Here is a 15,562-nt window from a genome sequence, read left to right as displayed (position 1 = left end):
TGCAGTCAAGGGGTTAAATGCTTCATGTCTGTGTACATGAATGCATCCAGAGTGGCTATTTAGGAGCAGTGAGTAGCGGCCTTTTTTTTTTCATATTTGTTTCCTTTCTTTATGCCCTTGAACTGACTTCTCTGCTGTAAAAAAAAAAAAAAGTCTATTCTGAGTCTTTTGCTGTGTTCTTCCCATCTTGCATCTGGAACTGTCTTTTTTTTTACAGCAAGGGAGACAGCTCAAGGGAAAAAAAAACAAAAAAACAGCCCACTTAGATGCTGCTCCAAAGTCCGCTAGACCATTTGTTGCTGTTTTTTATCTTACATCCAGAACTGTCTACCTTTTGCTCTTTTCCTTTTTTTTCTTTCAGCAATTATTTTTTAATATCGCCTTTTGGTTAAGTAGAAGAAGATTGGTGTGTGAGTCTACCTCTTGTTGTTTTCTTTGTTTTTTTTATCTTACATTTGGAACTGTCTACTTATTGCTTTTTTTTTTTTTTCTTTCAGCAATTCTTTTTTAATATCTCCTTTTGGTTAAGTAGAAAAAGGTTGGTGTGTGAGTCTACCTTTTGTTGTTGTTTTCTTTGTTTTTTATCTTACATTTGGAACCATCTACCTTTTGCTGTTCTCCTTTTATCTTACAGCAATTTCTTTTATAACATCATTTAGGAAGGTAGGAAACAGACTGGTGTGTGAGTTAAACAAGCAAATGATTCAAAATGTCTGTATACTCAAAGACGGGACAAAATCATGAGCATAAGTATAGGTAGCGCTCTGGAGTTTGTCACGACCTTACACGACAATGATCGACATATTCCTGCAGCACTGCCTCTAAAACCTTCCTTGTAACATTGTAGACCATCGCCCCATTTCCTAGGCAAAGGGGATAAGTGGTCAACAGTTCTTCTTCTTCTTTGTTTACAGTCCATTTTCTACTCTTGGGGTCTGACTTGCGATGATCCACAGTCTTGAGAGAAAACATTGTGACCTCACCAACACCCCCGCTCACATAAATATTTCGCCTTCCACACAGCCATCTTATCAGTTATATTCATACCTCTAGACATGTAAATCCTATGACTTTACAAACATGAGGATTGAGGACAACTTTCGGAGCTGATATTACTGTTATAATGTTAGCGGCCCTGTGGAGCACTTCTACGGCGGCGGACCGGGGCCTGAAACCTCATCAACGGTAATGCTTTTAATGGTAACATCCACTTAATCTGGTCTCAAGAGTGATCTTTGATGGGGAATAAAGTTTAGAGAGACTTACACAAATGTCTTGAGTAAGGAGCCTCCCACTGACCATCTCATTCATGTTTAAAAGAACTACTACAAAGCTGTCAAACAAACAGAAATGGTTTGCGATCCCTTTTTCCTACCCCAATACAAGACTGTGGTCCACTAAAGAGTATCACATCAAACACTCCCTTTCAATAAATATGTAACATCACAATTATTTCACAAGGTTGTTAGATAGGCAGTGAAAACTTGGGGGTGCCTTCAATTGTGAGGGACACTGAGCAAGGTGGTTGTGAGGGTGAAGCAGGACGGGGAGGATAATAGGGGCAGAGGATTGGCTGATGTGTTAGAATGGAGATAAGTTAGAAAAGGGGAGAGAGAGAGAGAGGCTGATGAAAAGTGCAGGAAGTAAACGAAGGTGAACGGAAGAGCAAAACAACCATGGAGAACAAGTAGAATGAGGAATATAGAAAGATGAAAGGAGTAAGGGAAATAATAAAAAAGTTGAAGGATGATGAGGAGGAATAATAGAGAGAGAAAAAAGACCAAGAGAAACAAGAAAAGCTGAACTATACTAAAGGAAAGTGGGATAACAATAGGGATAGAAGTATTAGAAGGAAGGAAAAGAAGCAGAAGGAACAACTATGGCAGAAAGAGAAGAGAGAAAAAGTAGTGGGGAAAAGAGTGGGAGAAACAAGAAAAAAGGGTGAAATGTGCAATGAAGTAAGGAAAGGATGATTAAGAAGAGCAATATTATTAGAAGTATATATTGGAAGGAAGAAAAAGGAGCAGAAGGGACAAGTATGGCATAAAGGAAAGAGAGACAAAGTAGTGGGGAAAAGAGTGGAAGAAACAAGAAAAAAGATGTAATGTGCTATGAGGGAAGGGAAGGATGATTGAGGAGAGCTGTATCAGAAGGAAGAAAAAGAACTAGAAAGGATTATATAAATGGAGAAAGGAAAACTAGGATGAGGAATAAAGAAAGACGAACAGACTAAGAGAAACAAGAAGTATAATTGACGGGTAGGATAGAGTAGTAATATCAGAGGGAAGAAAAAGAAGTAGAAGGGATGGTTTAAATGGAGAAAGAAAAACCAAGATGAGGAATAAAGAAAGGAACAGTCTAAGAGAAACAAGAATGATTGACAGGTAGGATAGAGTAGTAATATCAGAGGGAATAAAAAGAAGTAGGAGGGCCGAGTATAGTGTCAATGGACCCTAACCGAGCCTCCATAGAGTGTCGTCCTGGAGAAGAGCACCGGCGAGTGTGTGGCGGAGAGTGTGTTGTCGCCCTGCACCGTGATGAACCACCGGGACAGGTTCTGGTACTGCTCCTGTGAAGGGGAAACGGTGGTGAGAAAGAGAGAGAGAGAGTGGAAGTTGTGAATGGTGGGAAGGATGGGTCCAATATGTGGGTGAGGGGAGTGAGGATTGAGAGAGGGATCATAGTGAAGAGTGACATACACTCAACCCTCGATTTGCCGGACTAAAAGGGGGGAAGGCTTGTCCGGGAATGGCAAATGTCCGGCAATGGAAAATGTCCGGGGGTCTACCCCCTTGCCGGACTTTACCCTATATATGTCCGGGAAACACATTTCGGGTCTTTCATATGCTTTCTAGTTGCATCACCCTTTCCCGACACAGCAAATTTAACTGCATAATTTTCTAACTTTCCTCTAGCTTTTTTTATGTCCGAAACTGTCTGTTTTTTCACCCCATACAGCTCGCAGACTTGGGCAACACTCATTCCTCCATCTATTTTACGTAAAAGTTCCAGTTTTTGCGACACAGAAAGGTGCACAGGTTTAGCTGTACGCTTGGTTACTTTCTTTGGTGGGTTTTTGGGTGGCATCGTTGTGAAGAAGAGGTGTATCCACGACAAGCACGTAAGCACAACACTCGTGTGTGGCAGACTTGTGTACAGTCCAGTACTAGACGTGTATGTCCGCCCGCGCTGCCATCTAGTGCCCGATTTGCGAACTTTGTCTGGCGCGGTAGTTTGAAATCGACTTGTCCCGGACTTTTTTTTTTTTTTTTTTTTTTTTACCCCACGGACTCTTGTCCGGCAAATCCGAAATCCGGCAAATGGAGGTCCGGCAAATCGAGGGTTGAGTGTACTTGCTTTATGTTATTCTAAGAGGCGAAATAGATAGATAGAGAGGAGTGTGGGCACTATACAACGCTTGTGGTTATGGGCAATGTAATGTTGGTAAAGTAACGAAAATATTGTTATAAAAATACGTGAAAAATGATCATAACTAAAGCAAAATGGGGAACACAGAAGGAACTCAGTGAGGATAATGTAGTGTGAGTCATGGCAATGGTTATTTACTTTATCCATGTCTGCTTATTGAAGGGACTGGATGTGTTTGGGTCAATATCAATAATTTTTTCCCAGTAACACCTTTTCATGGATTTCAATACCACTACTACTATGACTAATTATACAGCAAAGCACTTACAATCAACTGACCATAACACCAACTGCTACTGTTAAAAAGATTGAAGGGACTGGATATGTTTGGGTCAATATCAATCATTTTTTCCCAGTAACACCTTTTCATGGATTTCAATACCACTATTACTATGACTAATTATACAGCAAAGCACTTACAATCAACTGACCATAACACCAACTGCTACTGTTAAAAAGATTGAAGGGACTGGATGTGTTTGGGTCAATATCAATAATTTTTTCCCAGTAACACCTTTTCATGGATTTCAATACCACTACTACTATGACTAATTATACAGCAAAGCACTTACAAACAACTGACCATAATACTACAACCACCACTGTTATAAAAAAAAAAGAACTTTGAACTCAACACGACCCATGGACACTTACCTTATGCATGAAGGACCAGGAGACCACAAAGGGATGCAGGGCGAGGAACAGCACCACATCGCCAATGGTTGGGTGGAAGCCGCACAGGAAAGCTCGGTTCTCCAGCTCCTTGTTGATGTGCTGAAGACAGGTGTTGAGGGCCTGCAGGAGGTGGAGTTTGTGATTCAGATTCAGATTTTTATTCAGTAAAGGTTGGGGGAATTTATAGAGGAGGGGGGAGGGGTACATACATATGATTGCACTAGTTTGTGAAGTATATATATATGACATCAGTTCAGGTCAGGGCCGGGAGTCTTGTCTTAGTAACGGGACTGTATGGTGGAGTTTGTCACAGTTTAATTTAATATTCCTCTCTTTCTTTTTCTTCTCTTTTTGTTTTGTCTTTATGTGATGCCAAGGTCTCGGTGACTATATGCTTTAATAGTGTGTTAATTAGTGGGTTAGTTTTAGTTAGATCTGGTATGCTTTGATTGTTTCCTTCACTTTCTCGTAACTCTTTGTTGAAACTGGAGCTTTTGTTATTTGTTATTGAAATTTGAAGACTTTGACGATCATTATTAATTCATCAACATTTATTAGTTTGTCACTACATGTTATACTGCAGGAGGGAGAATGGAAGCACCATATCTTAATTCACACTAACTTATATTATGCTAAAATAATCAACTTTAATTGTAGGTAATATACGCAAAAAGTAAGTAATAAAACGATCTATTTATTCTCCAGTTGCAAGAAAGTCACTAAAAATCAATAGACATCTAGTATAGAATTGAAAAACATGACCAATATAATTTTTTTTCTTTATTCACAGATTCCTTGGCATTGTTACCTCATGAGTAGAGCAGCGGAAGAGGTGTGTGGAGAGGTAGGTGAGCCAGGAGTGTGTTAGGCTCTTCTCCAGGGGCGTGCGGCCTTCCAGCTCGGGCCTGGAGCTGCGGACCAGGCTGAGGGTGCCGCAGACAAATCCTTGAGTCTTCTTTCCCTTGGCCTCCACAGATATCTGATGAAGAAGGGCAATGTAAGTAAATAAGTATATATATTAAGTAACCATATTATCAAACTTATGCCCCCTCCATTTGATGTCAGGTTAAGTTAGGTCAGATTAAGTTAGGTTAGATTAGGTCAGGCTAAGTCAAGTCAGGTTAGCTTAGGTCAGGTTAGATCAAGTTAGGTTATGTCAGGTCTGGTCAGGTTAGGTTAGGTCAGTTGGGTCATGTTAGGTTAGGTCAGGTTTGATCAGGTTGGATTAGGTCAGGCTAGGTTTGGTCAGGTCAGGTTAGGTTAGCTTAGGTCAGGTGGGTCATGTTAGGTTTGATCAGGTTAGATTAGGTAAGGTTAGGTTTGGTCAGGTCAGGTTAAGTTAGGTTAGCTTAGATTTAGTTAGGTTGAACTTGTCGTTTATTTTTTTAACGACAAATAAATGTGGTAAGCTATTGATTCATGAGGAGTTTGAAGGCTAGTAGAACACATATATGGCAACAGAAGAGCAGCGGGTTGAGTAGGAAATGAGATATGGGCGCGTTAACTATACCAGTCTTCACCCCGAGTTCTTACAATGAAATAAGAAAAAGTATCTCAATGGAACCACAGAGCAGGCAACACAACATTACTTCAGATATGGGCGCATTAACTATACCAATGTTCACCCAAGTTCTTACCACCGTTGCCAGATTATCGCACTCACAGCATAGTATTAACCAGTTTTTGATGCCGCCTAACTATTGCCAAGAAACATCAGGAATTAACTATTTCAACGATAAATATAAAGGAATCTCATTATTGGGGTCCAGGAGACAAGTTTCTGGGTAGGAAGCTGGTAAATATGAGGTTGAGTATGATAATCTGGCAGCGGTGGAACTTGTTACAGTGAAATAAGTTAGAAAAAGTATCTAAATGAAACCAGAGAGCAGGCAACATGACCTTATTTTAGATATGGGCGCGTTAACTATACAAGAGTAGTGAGTAGCGGGCTTTTTTTTTTTTTTCATATTTGTTTCCTTTTTTATTATGCCCTTGAACGGACTCCTTTGCTGTAAAAAAAAAAAAAAAAAAAAAAAAAAAAAAAAAAAAATCCTCATTTTCCTCCTCTTCAATCCTCTCCTTCTCCCCTTACTTTTGCTTATTTTTCTCCTCCTCTTCATCCCACCATTGTTTCCTTTGTAACCTCTTGTCTTTCCAACTTCTAACAGTGGAATAAGAAAACATATCTAAATGGAACCAGAGAGCAGGCAACATAACCTTATTTCAGATATAGGCGCGTTAACTATACAGGAGCAGTGAGTAGCAGGCTTTTTTTTCATGTTTGTTTCCTTTTTTTTATTATGCCCTTGAATTGACTCCTTTGCTGTAAAAACAAAAAAATCCTTCTCATTCTCCTCTTCAATCCTCTCATTCTCCCCTTATTTTTTCTTATTTTTCTCCTCTCCTTCATTCCACCATTGTTTCCTTTGTAACCTCTTGTCTTTCCAACTTCTAACAGTGAAATAAGAAAAAGTATCTACACAGAACCAGAACGCAGGCAACATAACCTTATTTCAGATATGGGCGCATTAACTATACAAATCCTTCTCATTCTCCTCCTCTTCTATCCTTTCATTCTCCCCTTACTTTTTCTCTCCCCCTTCACTCCACCATTGTTTCCTTTGTAACCTCTTGCTTTTCCAACTTCTAACAGTGAAATAGAAAAAGTATCTACACGGAACCAGAGAGTAGGGAATAGGCACAACTTGAAAAGAGACATGACTCGAAAAGTAGACATTTGCGACGGAAATGAGGTTACAAAATCATGCTATACACAACATTTATCACCAGAAAAAAAAACATGAACCACGTAAGAAAATCGCTGGTTGGGTGAACCTGTAAATTGTCCAGAATAAATATCTACTACATGGAACCACAGAGCAGGCAACCCACAACCTTATTTCAGAGGCCGATAAACCCCTGAAATAACCCTCTCACCGTGTTTTTGTCCGACTCTATCTTCACCTTGTCCTGCTTTAAGTACTTGACAACCTCCCGCAGCACTTTTTTCTCCATAATAGCCACAAAATAAAGAATAATATGCGAGGAGAGGGATTTTTGACACGCGGAGGCCGTGTTTGTTTACTTCCCGATGGCCTGTCTTGGAGAAAGGGGTCAGTTTTTTATTTTTTATTTATTACCTATTATTTTTAACTCTAGTATGTTCTGTGCATTTTTTTCTCCTTAATAACCACAAAATAAGAAATAATATGCGAGGAGAGGGATTATTGACACGCGGAGGCCGTCTGTCTGTTTACTTCCCGATGGCCCGTCTTGGAATAAGGGGTCAGTCAGTCAGTTTGTTTGGTCTGTTATTTCAGGTTAGAAAATAACATATAGCATCTTCCATTTAGCATAACCCGTTTCTGGGTCGTGATCTGGCGTGTTCCATTTAGCGGAACCGATCAGCTGACGCCGCAGCCTGCACCCATTTTAGAGGATCTGGCCCCTGGGTGGGGTCCCCACTGCCGGTGTGGCAGACTGAACGTTCCCCCCTGTTCCCCCCTCTACTGCGCATGCGCCGACCTGTGTTTATATGCGCTACTCGGCCCACTCCAAAACACTGGAAAAATCGGTCCCCCCGAGCAACATTACCAGATTGTCGTACTGAGCCTTTTATGTTTGCCGATTTCCGACCCAATAATTAAACTGCTTTCATCACCCAAATAACTGCCTTCATATATGGATATCGTTTAAATGGTTAATTATTGGTGCTTGTTGGCAACAGTTATAGCCAGAAACCGGTAATTACGCGGCTTCGGAGTACGATAATCTGGCAACGGTGCCCTCGAGTCCCGAGCTCGCCTGCCTCACCTCAGCAGCCGCACCCTTTTTTTAGTATGGTATTTTACCTGTATACAATAGGTACAGGATGTAAGCCATGAAGTTGTGACCTCATCTTCCCAGCAGGAGCAGAAGGCTAGCAATCCTGCCCTCCTATATGTGTATGTGATCCTGCGGCAGTGAAAGGCCGACAGTCCTGCCCTCCTGAGTGTGTGTGTGTTTTGTCTTGCTACAAGATCAGAAACGGTTTGAGCCATGCCATGAAAGGGAGGAGCATGCCGTCCCAACCCCCAGACAGTACAGAGTGTGATTATACAACTAAGGATACATGGGTAATTATAAATAGCACCAGGAATAAAAAAAAACATTATATCCTTGCATGTATCTATATTATATTTGGAAAAATATGCTTGTTGTATGTATCCCTGATAATAAAATTTATCTACATGTGCTTAAATTTAAGTGAATGAAAGCATAAGAGAGTAAAGTGAATGGAAGCATAGTGAGTTCCTCCCTTCTCCCTTGTTGTTTACCTGCAACAATAAACTATCAATCAATCAATCATAATCAAGTACTGGCAGATCTTTCGTAACAAATCTGCAATCGCTCCTTCAGACCTATTTGTTGTAACTCCTGATCTACCCACTAGAGTCCACCAGTTCAAAATAGCCTCCCAGAATCCCTGGTCATCCTTTAGTCTCTCTATTTAAATCAGCACTAGCTCATCATATAGGGGTAAAGCTTTTAGAATATCACTACATGGACTATAGCTCTTCACCTTTAATATTATGAATTTTATTACGTTGATTGCGCATCTGCAGAGTGCTGGCTTCCTAGAGCCCCCGCCTCATCAAGTGGATTTTGAGGTTGGGAAGCCTATCCTAACGTAACCTGGTGGGCGCCTCCCAAAACATACTAACCTAAGGGAGTTGTTACAGTCTTCATAATATTAATCTAGAGCATATAAAGGTATTTTGTAAAGGATTGGTGACCATAATTATTAATGTGGCAGCAGTCTCGCCTAGGAAATAACCCCAACAAGTGATACAGAAAGAAGGGAAACCAATTTACTGAAGGCTTTTAGTTGTACGTTTTGATACCGTTAATGAGGATTCACGCCCCGGTCTGCCGCCGCAGCAGCGCTCCACAGGGCCGCTAACATCACAGTGGAAAATAACAGGCATGCAAATGACAGAATAAGGAGGGGGGACCGATGTCTCGTCGGGGGACCGATCAGTCTGCAGTAGATGCGGGCCAGCTGCTGGGGCGGTATACACAAACGTTCTTAGCATCGCTAAGTGCACTTAACGGCAAAGAATCGTTAAGTTTTCTACTTAAAATGGCGCTGGGCCGCTTAGCGGTGAAGCTGGAGCACTTAGCGGGCGGAAAATTTAAGGCGGGGAAGGGGCTCCCTTAGCACCGTTAAAAATGCATAAGTATTGCAACATGGTGGATTACAGCGGGATGAAAGGCATCACCTCCTAATATATCTGCCTCGTCTAGACGAATTGGAGGCGTGTAATGATTTGAAACTCATCCTGAAATATCTGTGGACTGTGCTGACCGTGCTGAGATGAGTGGTTCGGCGAGGCGGACCTTGGAAACACCTACATGGCCATCACGACTGAAGTGGTGTTCGCCGACAGGTAAAATGCAGGTGCGACCTTCACAGACTGACAGAGATTGAGTGATAACAGACACTGGAGACCCTCCAAGCGATGGCTGGTGACCGCCTGCCACCATCCACAGGCTGTCACACAAGGAGCCCTGGGAGTAACCTTGCTGGAAGCCCCGCGGGCCGCGGTGTGTGGCTGGCGTTATACAGCCCCCAGCCATCGCCTGGAGGGCATCCAGTGTCTGTTATCACTCACCTTAGGTAGTCTGTGAAGGTCCAGTCATCACTGGTGCACGTGTATCTTACCTGTGATCAACACCGGCAGCCACAGACTCCTGCCCAAGGAACGAACACAGGTGAGCCAATATTTTACCTCGCCAGACTTATCCTTTACAATATTCAACTCTTTAAACCTAACACACCTGTTAATCTTGTGACTGACTTCAACAAACGTTTCCCACCAAACTTACCAAACCCTAAACAATACCTATTTGGGTCACTAGTGTCTGTTATTTAATTTTTACTTGACTAACCTCCCAGCGGCGATAAACCAAACCTAACCTGGGTAAATTTATCATTGACATATAGTTATTTCAACTTAATCTGTTATTTAAGATAGCCAGTTTTAACCAAATCAGCAATTATTTAGAAAAGTTGATATTTTTAACCTAACTTAAATGTCAGAAGGTGTCCTAACAAAATTACCTTCCTTTGCTTATTTTTAGTAACCAAACCAAATCAATTTGACGTACCGGTAGCTCTTAAACCGAACTTGCTCTAGTACTCAAGCTTGCATCACTTATGACTTTTTTCCTTTAATCCTAAATCAACTTGTTTAGAAACCTTGGTCCGACGAGCCCAACTTAATATAAGTTCACCTCTCCTAACTCAGATAAATTTCCGATTTGTGTTACTGACTATTGTTACTGACTATTTTTTAAACAAACATTTTTATTTTGGACGTAAATTTTTTACCAAACTAACTATCATTCAGAATGTTGCCTTATTTTAACTTAACAAAAAATTATAAACGTCACCTAACCTCATTGATCCTACTTAACGAACGGTAGCTATCCTTTCTGTAAAATACCTCCCAGGAATCCCTGGGTGTTGCAAAATGATACTAATACCCATGCTAGCTAGCATTGTAGTATTGTTTTATTTGTTTTGGTCATGTCTTTTTTTTCACATTTGAAATTAATTAGTTCACAGTATATTATGGCTTTTGTTATTTGCAGCTTCCTTTCTTATGAAGATCTAAAAGTGAATTTTATGATTATTCTTAGTCTTACTCCCAAATAGCTATTAAAGTCAAACAACAATGCTAAAATCTTTTTGAACAAAAAAAATTGCAAATTGGTCCATGAGTCAAGAGTTTTGACTTCTGGACAAGTATAGATATACATATAGGACAGGTACCAAAGCATTTCTAATTGTAATGTATCTATTTGCAGTGATTGTGATGACATTGACAACAACGAGCAAGTCCTCCTAGACCTAGAGTGACCTCAAGCTGGTATTCGGCACATAACATTATTGTTTAATCATTTAGTTTTTATCATCCAGCATCAAGCAATCATTCCCATGCAAGAATATAATGCACAATATAAGCAACTTCAATTGCTAGAAAATAAGACAATGTTGCCAGCCCATATAGTGTGCACTGTGCAGTAAATAACTCATGTAGATAATGCCTGTTATTCTATCACATACTTATGTCGATGCAATGTCTTTTAGTTCTTGCTTCGGGTATATTAATTACTAATCCATTCTTATTTCTCCGATGGCCATTTCCTGTGTCGATACATCAATCAGTTCAGTACTTTTATTTTCTTAGCTTGTGTTTTGCAGTTCTTTGCCAATTAAATCACTGGACACATCTTAATAAATATCACAGATTTAATTATCATATATCAGTCCCATAAGTTTATTTCAGATGCTCTTAAAACAACATCTGTCCATTCATAGTCCAACTTAACCTGGTAGCAGCAACAGGCCAAATTTGTGGCTTTACCGTGTACCAGCGATGGGCCACATTTTGTCATGATATAAACCCCAAAAATAGATGATGCATAAACTGATCACAAATGTGTTGAAATATATTATGAAACGGTTTGCGTGAGTGATGATTTTTTCTCATTTTTCTCGCTCGGAGGAACCTTTAAGAAACATGATCCCTGCAGCTACCGGGTTAACCTCTTTTAGTATAGTACACTAATCAAGGAAAAACATCCCAATTAATATATAATAATAATAATAATATATATATATATATATATATATATATATATATATATATATATATATATATATATATATATATATATATATATATATATTATGTTGTTTATTTGAACTTGTACTCATATTTCAGGGCCAAACATGATGTGGAAGAAGAAATCAGTTGTCTCCATCAGTCGGGTTTGTGCCATGGCAGCTTTCTCCAGCTGTCTGGCAGAGGTCCAGTCCATGCCATGGAGAAATTCAGCCCCCAACAATGAGATGGCATGCCAGAGATGGATCTGCAACTTCTCCTCCAATCAATCAATCATTGCAATGCCCTTTCTCTTTTCTCTCCTTCTGTACCACCATGCTTACACATAACTGATCCTAGGTACTTAAACTCGTTAACCTCCTCCATTTCTTCACCATTCAAAATTATTTGGCATTCTTTTTCACATTCAATGCCCACTCTATATGGGCATACAAACTCTACAACCTCCCTTCTACTCCGCTCACAAACCATCACTTTACTTCTGTTGACATTTACTTTCAACTTTCTCCTTTTACATACACTATCAAAAACATTGACCAAATTTTGTAAGTCACTTTCATTTTCTGCAATGAGCACCGTGTCATCAGCAAATAAGATTGAATTCATCACCCACTTCCTTCCCTCCCTCAGCATACATTTTTACTTCAATTTCCCCGACTTTGCCCTTCATTTCTCATAACACCATCCATATAAATATTGAACAACCACGATGACATGACACACCCCTGCCTTAGCCCACTTTCATCTCAAAATGTTCACTTGTTTCTCCAGTAATTTTGACACATGCAGATGCATCCTCATAGAAAGACTTTATTGCATAAAGCAATTTTCCTCCCACACCATATATCTTTAAGACGTCCCACAATGCCAGCCAATCGACTCTGTCATAAACTTTCTTTAGAATAACTAGATCCATGAAGGCAGCATAGTATTTTTTCCTTTTGCTAATATTTTTTCTAATAAAACACCATCCTGAAGGAAAATATCTGATACACACATCCTCTTCCCTTCCTGAAGTCTCCTTGTTCTTCACTGATTTTCTCTTCAGTAAGTCTTTGCACAATCTCAATTAGGACTTTTCCATATACCTTTCCGGGTAGCCTACACTCAGCAGACTTATACCCCTACAACTCCCACCTCCCCTCTCCTGCCCTTCCCCTTGTAAACTGGGACCATGATGGCTTTTGTCAAGTCTGCTGGGACCTCTCCCCCCCCTTCCCAGGCCACTTCACATATCTTGACCATTCATATAGTAACTTCATCTCCACACTTCAACATTTCTGCTGTGATTCCTCTCAATTCATTCATCATCATCATCTCATCGACGCCTGCTCTTAGGAGCTCCCACCAGGGGATGGCCACGGCAGAAGTTTCCATCTTTCTCTATCCGGACACTCCCTCCTTGCCTGCTCAAAGTTTCTCAAGGATCTCTCATCCTTCTCCCTAACGTACTCCTGCACCCTATCTCTCCATTTCACTGGAGGTCGTCCTCTAACATTCCCTCCCTCAATCTCACATACACCCTTCTGGTCATCTTACTCTCCTCCATTCGCTCCATGTGGCCAAACCACTTTAAAGTCACTTATTCCCTTCACCCCCGTGACACATTCCAAAACGCTCATACACACTTTCATTACTTATTCCATCCATTCTACTCACACCACAAGCACTCTTCAAATAACTCATTTCCACTGCCTGCACTCTAGACCTCTGACTTTCATTCCAGGCCCATGTTTCACTTGCATATGTGAGGGTTGGTACTATTATTGTATTTTCAACTGATAACTGATCCAAGGTACTTAAACTCATTGACCTCCTCCATTTCTTCACCATTCAGAATTATTTTGCATTCTTTTTCACATTCAGTTCCCACTCTATATGGGCATACAAAATCTACAACTTCACTTCTACTACCCTCACAAACCATCACTTTACTTTTGTTGACATTTACTTTCAGCTTTCTCCTTTTACAGACGCTATGAAAATCACTGACCAAGTTTTGTAAGTCACTTTCATTTTCTGCAATGAGCACTGTGTCATCAGTAAACAGGATTGAATTCAGCACCCACTTCCTTCCCTCAGCATACATTTTTACTCCAACTTTGCCCTTTATTTCTCTCATGACACCATCCATATAAATATTGAACAATCATGGTGACATGACACGCCCCTGCCTTAATCCCACCTTTATCTCAAAATGTTCACTTGTTTCTCCACCAATTTTGACACATGCAGATGCATCCTCATAGAAAGACTTTATTGCACTAAGCAGTTTTCCTCCCACACCATAAATCTTTAAAACATCCCACAATGCAATCCAATCGAATCTGTCAAGCTTTTTCAAAGTCCATGAAGGCAGTGTATAGTTTCTTTCCTTTTGCTATTATTTTCTCTCCCACCATCCTGAAGGAAAATATTTGATTGATTCCATCAGTTCCTGCTGCTTTTCCATTTTTAATCTTTTTAATGCCTGATTTACTTCTTCATATGTTATACTTCTTTCTTTATATACTCCTCCTCTACCTCCGCTCAAAACTGTTGCTGTTACAGCTGCTGGACGTCCATCATCAAAACTCATTAAGTTTTTGAAATATTCTCTCTATGTCTCTTTCACAGCTTCCCCGTCTTTGAACATCTTTCCATTCTCACCCATAACTTCATTAATTTTCCTTGGGGAGATATTATTGGGGTGATGCTTTTCTTTCGTTTTTTACTTCTTTCCAATATGATTTCCTGTTCCCTTTATATTTTTCACTTAGTCTTTTCCAAAGTCTTCACCAACTCTCTTCTTACTTTCTTTTATTGCTTGTTTTAATTTCATTTTGCATTCTCTATATTTCTTTTTCCTTTCCCTTTTTACTTGCTCAACCACATTTCTTTCTTAAGTTTTCTTTAAAAAGTTCACTTTTCTCTTTTACTATCCTCCTTATCTCTTCTGTCCACCATGAATTTCCTTTTCTTTTTCCATCTCTCACCACTTTCATTCCTACCACTTTTTTGTTGTAGTTAACACTACTTCTTTAAATGTTCTAAAAACTTTTTCAGTATCTGTACTATCTTTCACACTTTCCCATTTTTCACTTAAGGCATCTACCATTTCACGTTATACTCATCTTTTATTTCTTTTTCCTGTAACTTTTCTATCTTCAGTATTTCCTTTTTTACTTCACCTTTCTTTTCAAACACCCACTTTTGCAAGATGGTCAGAGCCATCGAACATCCCGCTTACTACCTTCGCGTCACAGATATCCTTTCTCAGTCTTCCATCTACTGCCACATTATCAATCAATCCTTTCTGCTCATAATCATTCCCCCTCCTCCATGTGTATATGTGGATATAGGCAAAAGTAATAAAGCCCCACACATCAGAAGTTGTATTGCTTTGCCTAGGTTATGCAGATGATGTAGTATTAGTGGAAGGATTTTGCCTGATCCTAAATGACTTTGGTATGGAATGGAAACTTATCTTTAAACATAATAATGGAAATTCACACCAGCAGTAGGACAGCGGGTGCTGTGAAACAATATCTTAGAGGTAATAGAAACACATGGTTATTTAGCATTTGAGATAAGCAAGGAGGCCATAGGAGAAAGCACAAAGAAAACTGAATGAAGCCAAGGTAAGGAAAATGACGGGTGTTAATATCAGTGGTAGAGAAGGGAAATTAGCCAGTATGAATATGGAAGTTGCTTTTGGATGGGGAAAGTAGTAACCCCACAGCTATCTTGTATGGGTCAGCAAAACTAACACTTGAGATGTCGGGAGATTAGAAGTCATTCAAGAC

At 39.9% G+C, this 15,562-nt stretch overlaps 2 protein-coding genes and 1 long non-coding RNA gene across 7 annotated transcripts in view; 2 read left to right on the top strand and 1 right to left on the bottom strand.

The window, feature by feature from the left end:
• Positions 1 to 700: 700 nt before the first annotated feature.
• The window catches only part of LOC126985518 (eukaryotic translation elongation factor 1 epsilon-1-like), a 34,506-nt gene continuing 19,644 nt past the window's right edge, over positions 701 to 15,562 (bottom strand). For 3 of the 5 annotated variants that reach the window (XM_050840512.1, XM_050840513.1, XM_050840511.1), the window contains 3 exons: positions 4,913 to 5,083; positions 4,084 to 4,224; positions 701 to 2,569 (listed from right to left, as the gene is read on the bottom strand). In XM_050840512.1, coding sequence (XP_050696469.1) covers positions 2,444 to 2,569; positions 4,084 to 4,224; positions 4,913 to 5,083 — 438 coding nt within the window. In that variant the 3' untranslated portion in view covers positions 701 to 2,443. Of the gene's footprint in view, positions 2,570 to 4,083; positions 4,225 to 4,912; positions 5,084 to 7,041; positions 7,217 to 15,562 lie in introns of those variants that run through there. The other 2 variants (XM_050840509.1, XM_050840510.1) reach the window with 2 other exon arrangements.
• The window catches only part of LOC126985517 (uncharacterized), a 39,864-nt gene continuing 29,259 nt past the window's right edge, over positions 4,958 to 15,562 (top strand). Inside the window, exon 1 of the mRNA XM_050840508.1 lies at positions 4,958 to 5,101. Coding sequence (XP_050696465.1) covers positions 5,087 to 5,101 — 15 coding nt within the window. The 5' untranslated portion in view covers positions 4,958 to 5,086. The remainder of the gene's footprint in view (positions 5,102 to 15,562) is intronic.
• Positions 9,256 to 14,115, top strand: LOC126985522 (uncharacterized). The gene is made up of 3 exons (XR_007738770.1): positions 9,256 to 9,858; positions 10,957 to 11,018; positions 11,877 to 14,115. It is a non-coding gene; the product is annotated as an uncharacterized LOC126985522 (long non-coding RNA).

The sequence above is a fragment of the Eriocheir sinensis genome, chromosome 59 (assembly GCF_024679095.1).
Source record: "Eriocheir sinensis breed Jianghai 21 chromosome 59, ASM2467909v1, whole genome shotgun sequence".
Lineage (NCBI taxonomy): Eukaryota > Metazoa > Arthropoda > Malacostraca > Decapoda > Varunidae > Eriocheir > Eriocheir sinensis.
Note: the sequence above shows the minus strand (reverse complement) of the source record. Positions and strands in the feature narration are given on the sequence as shown.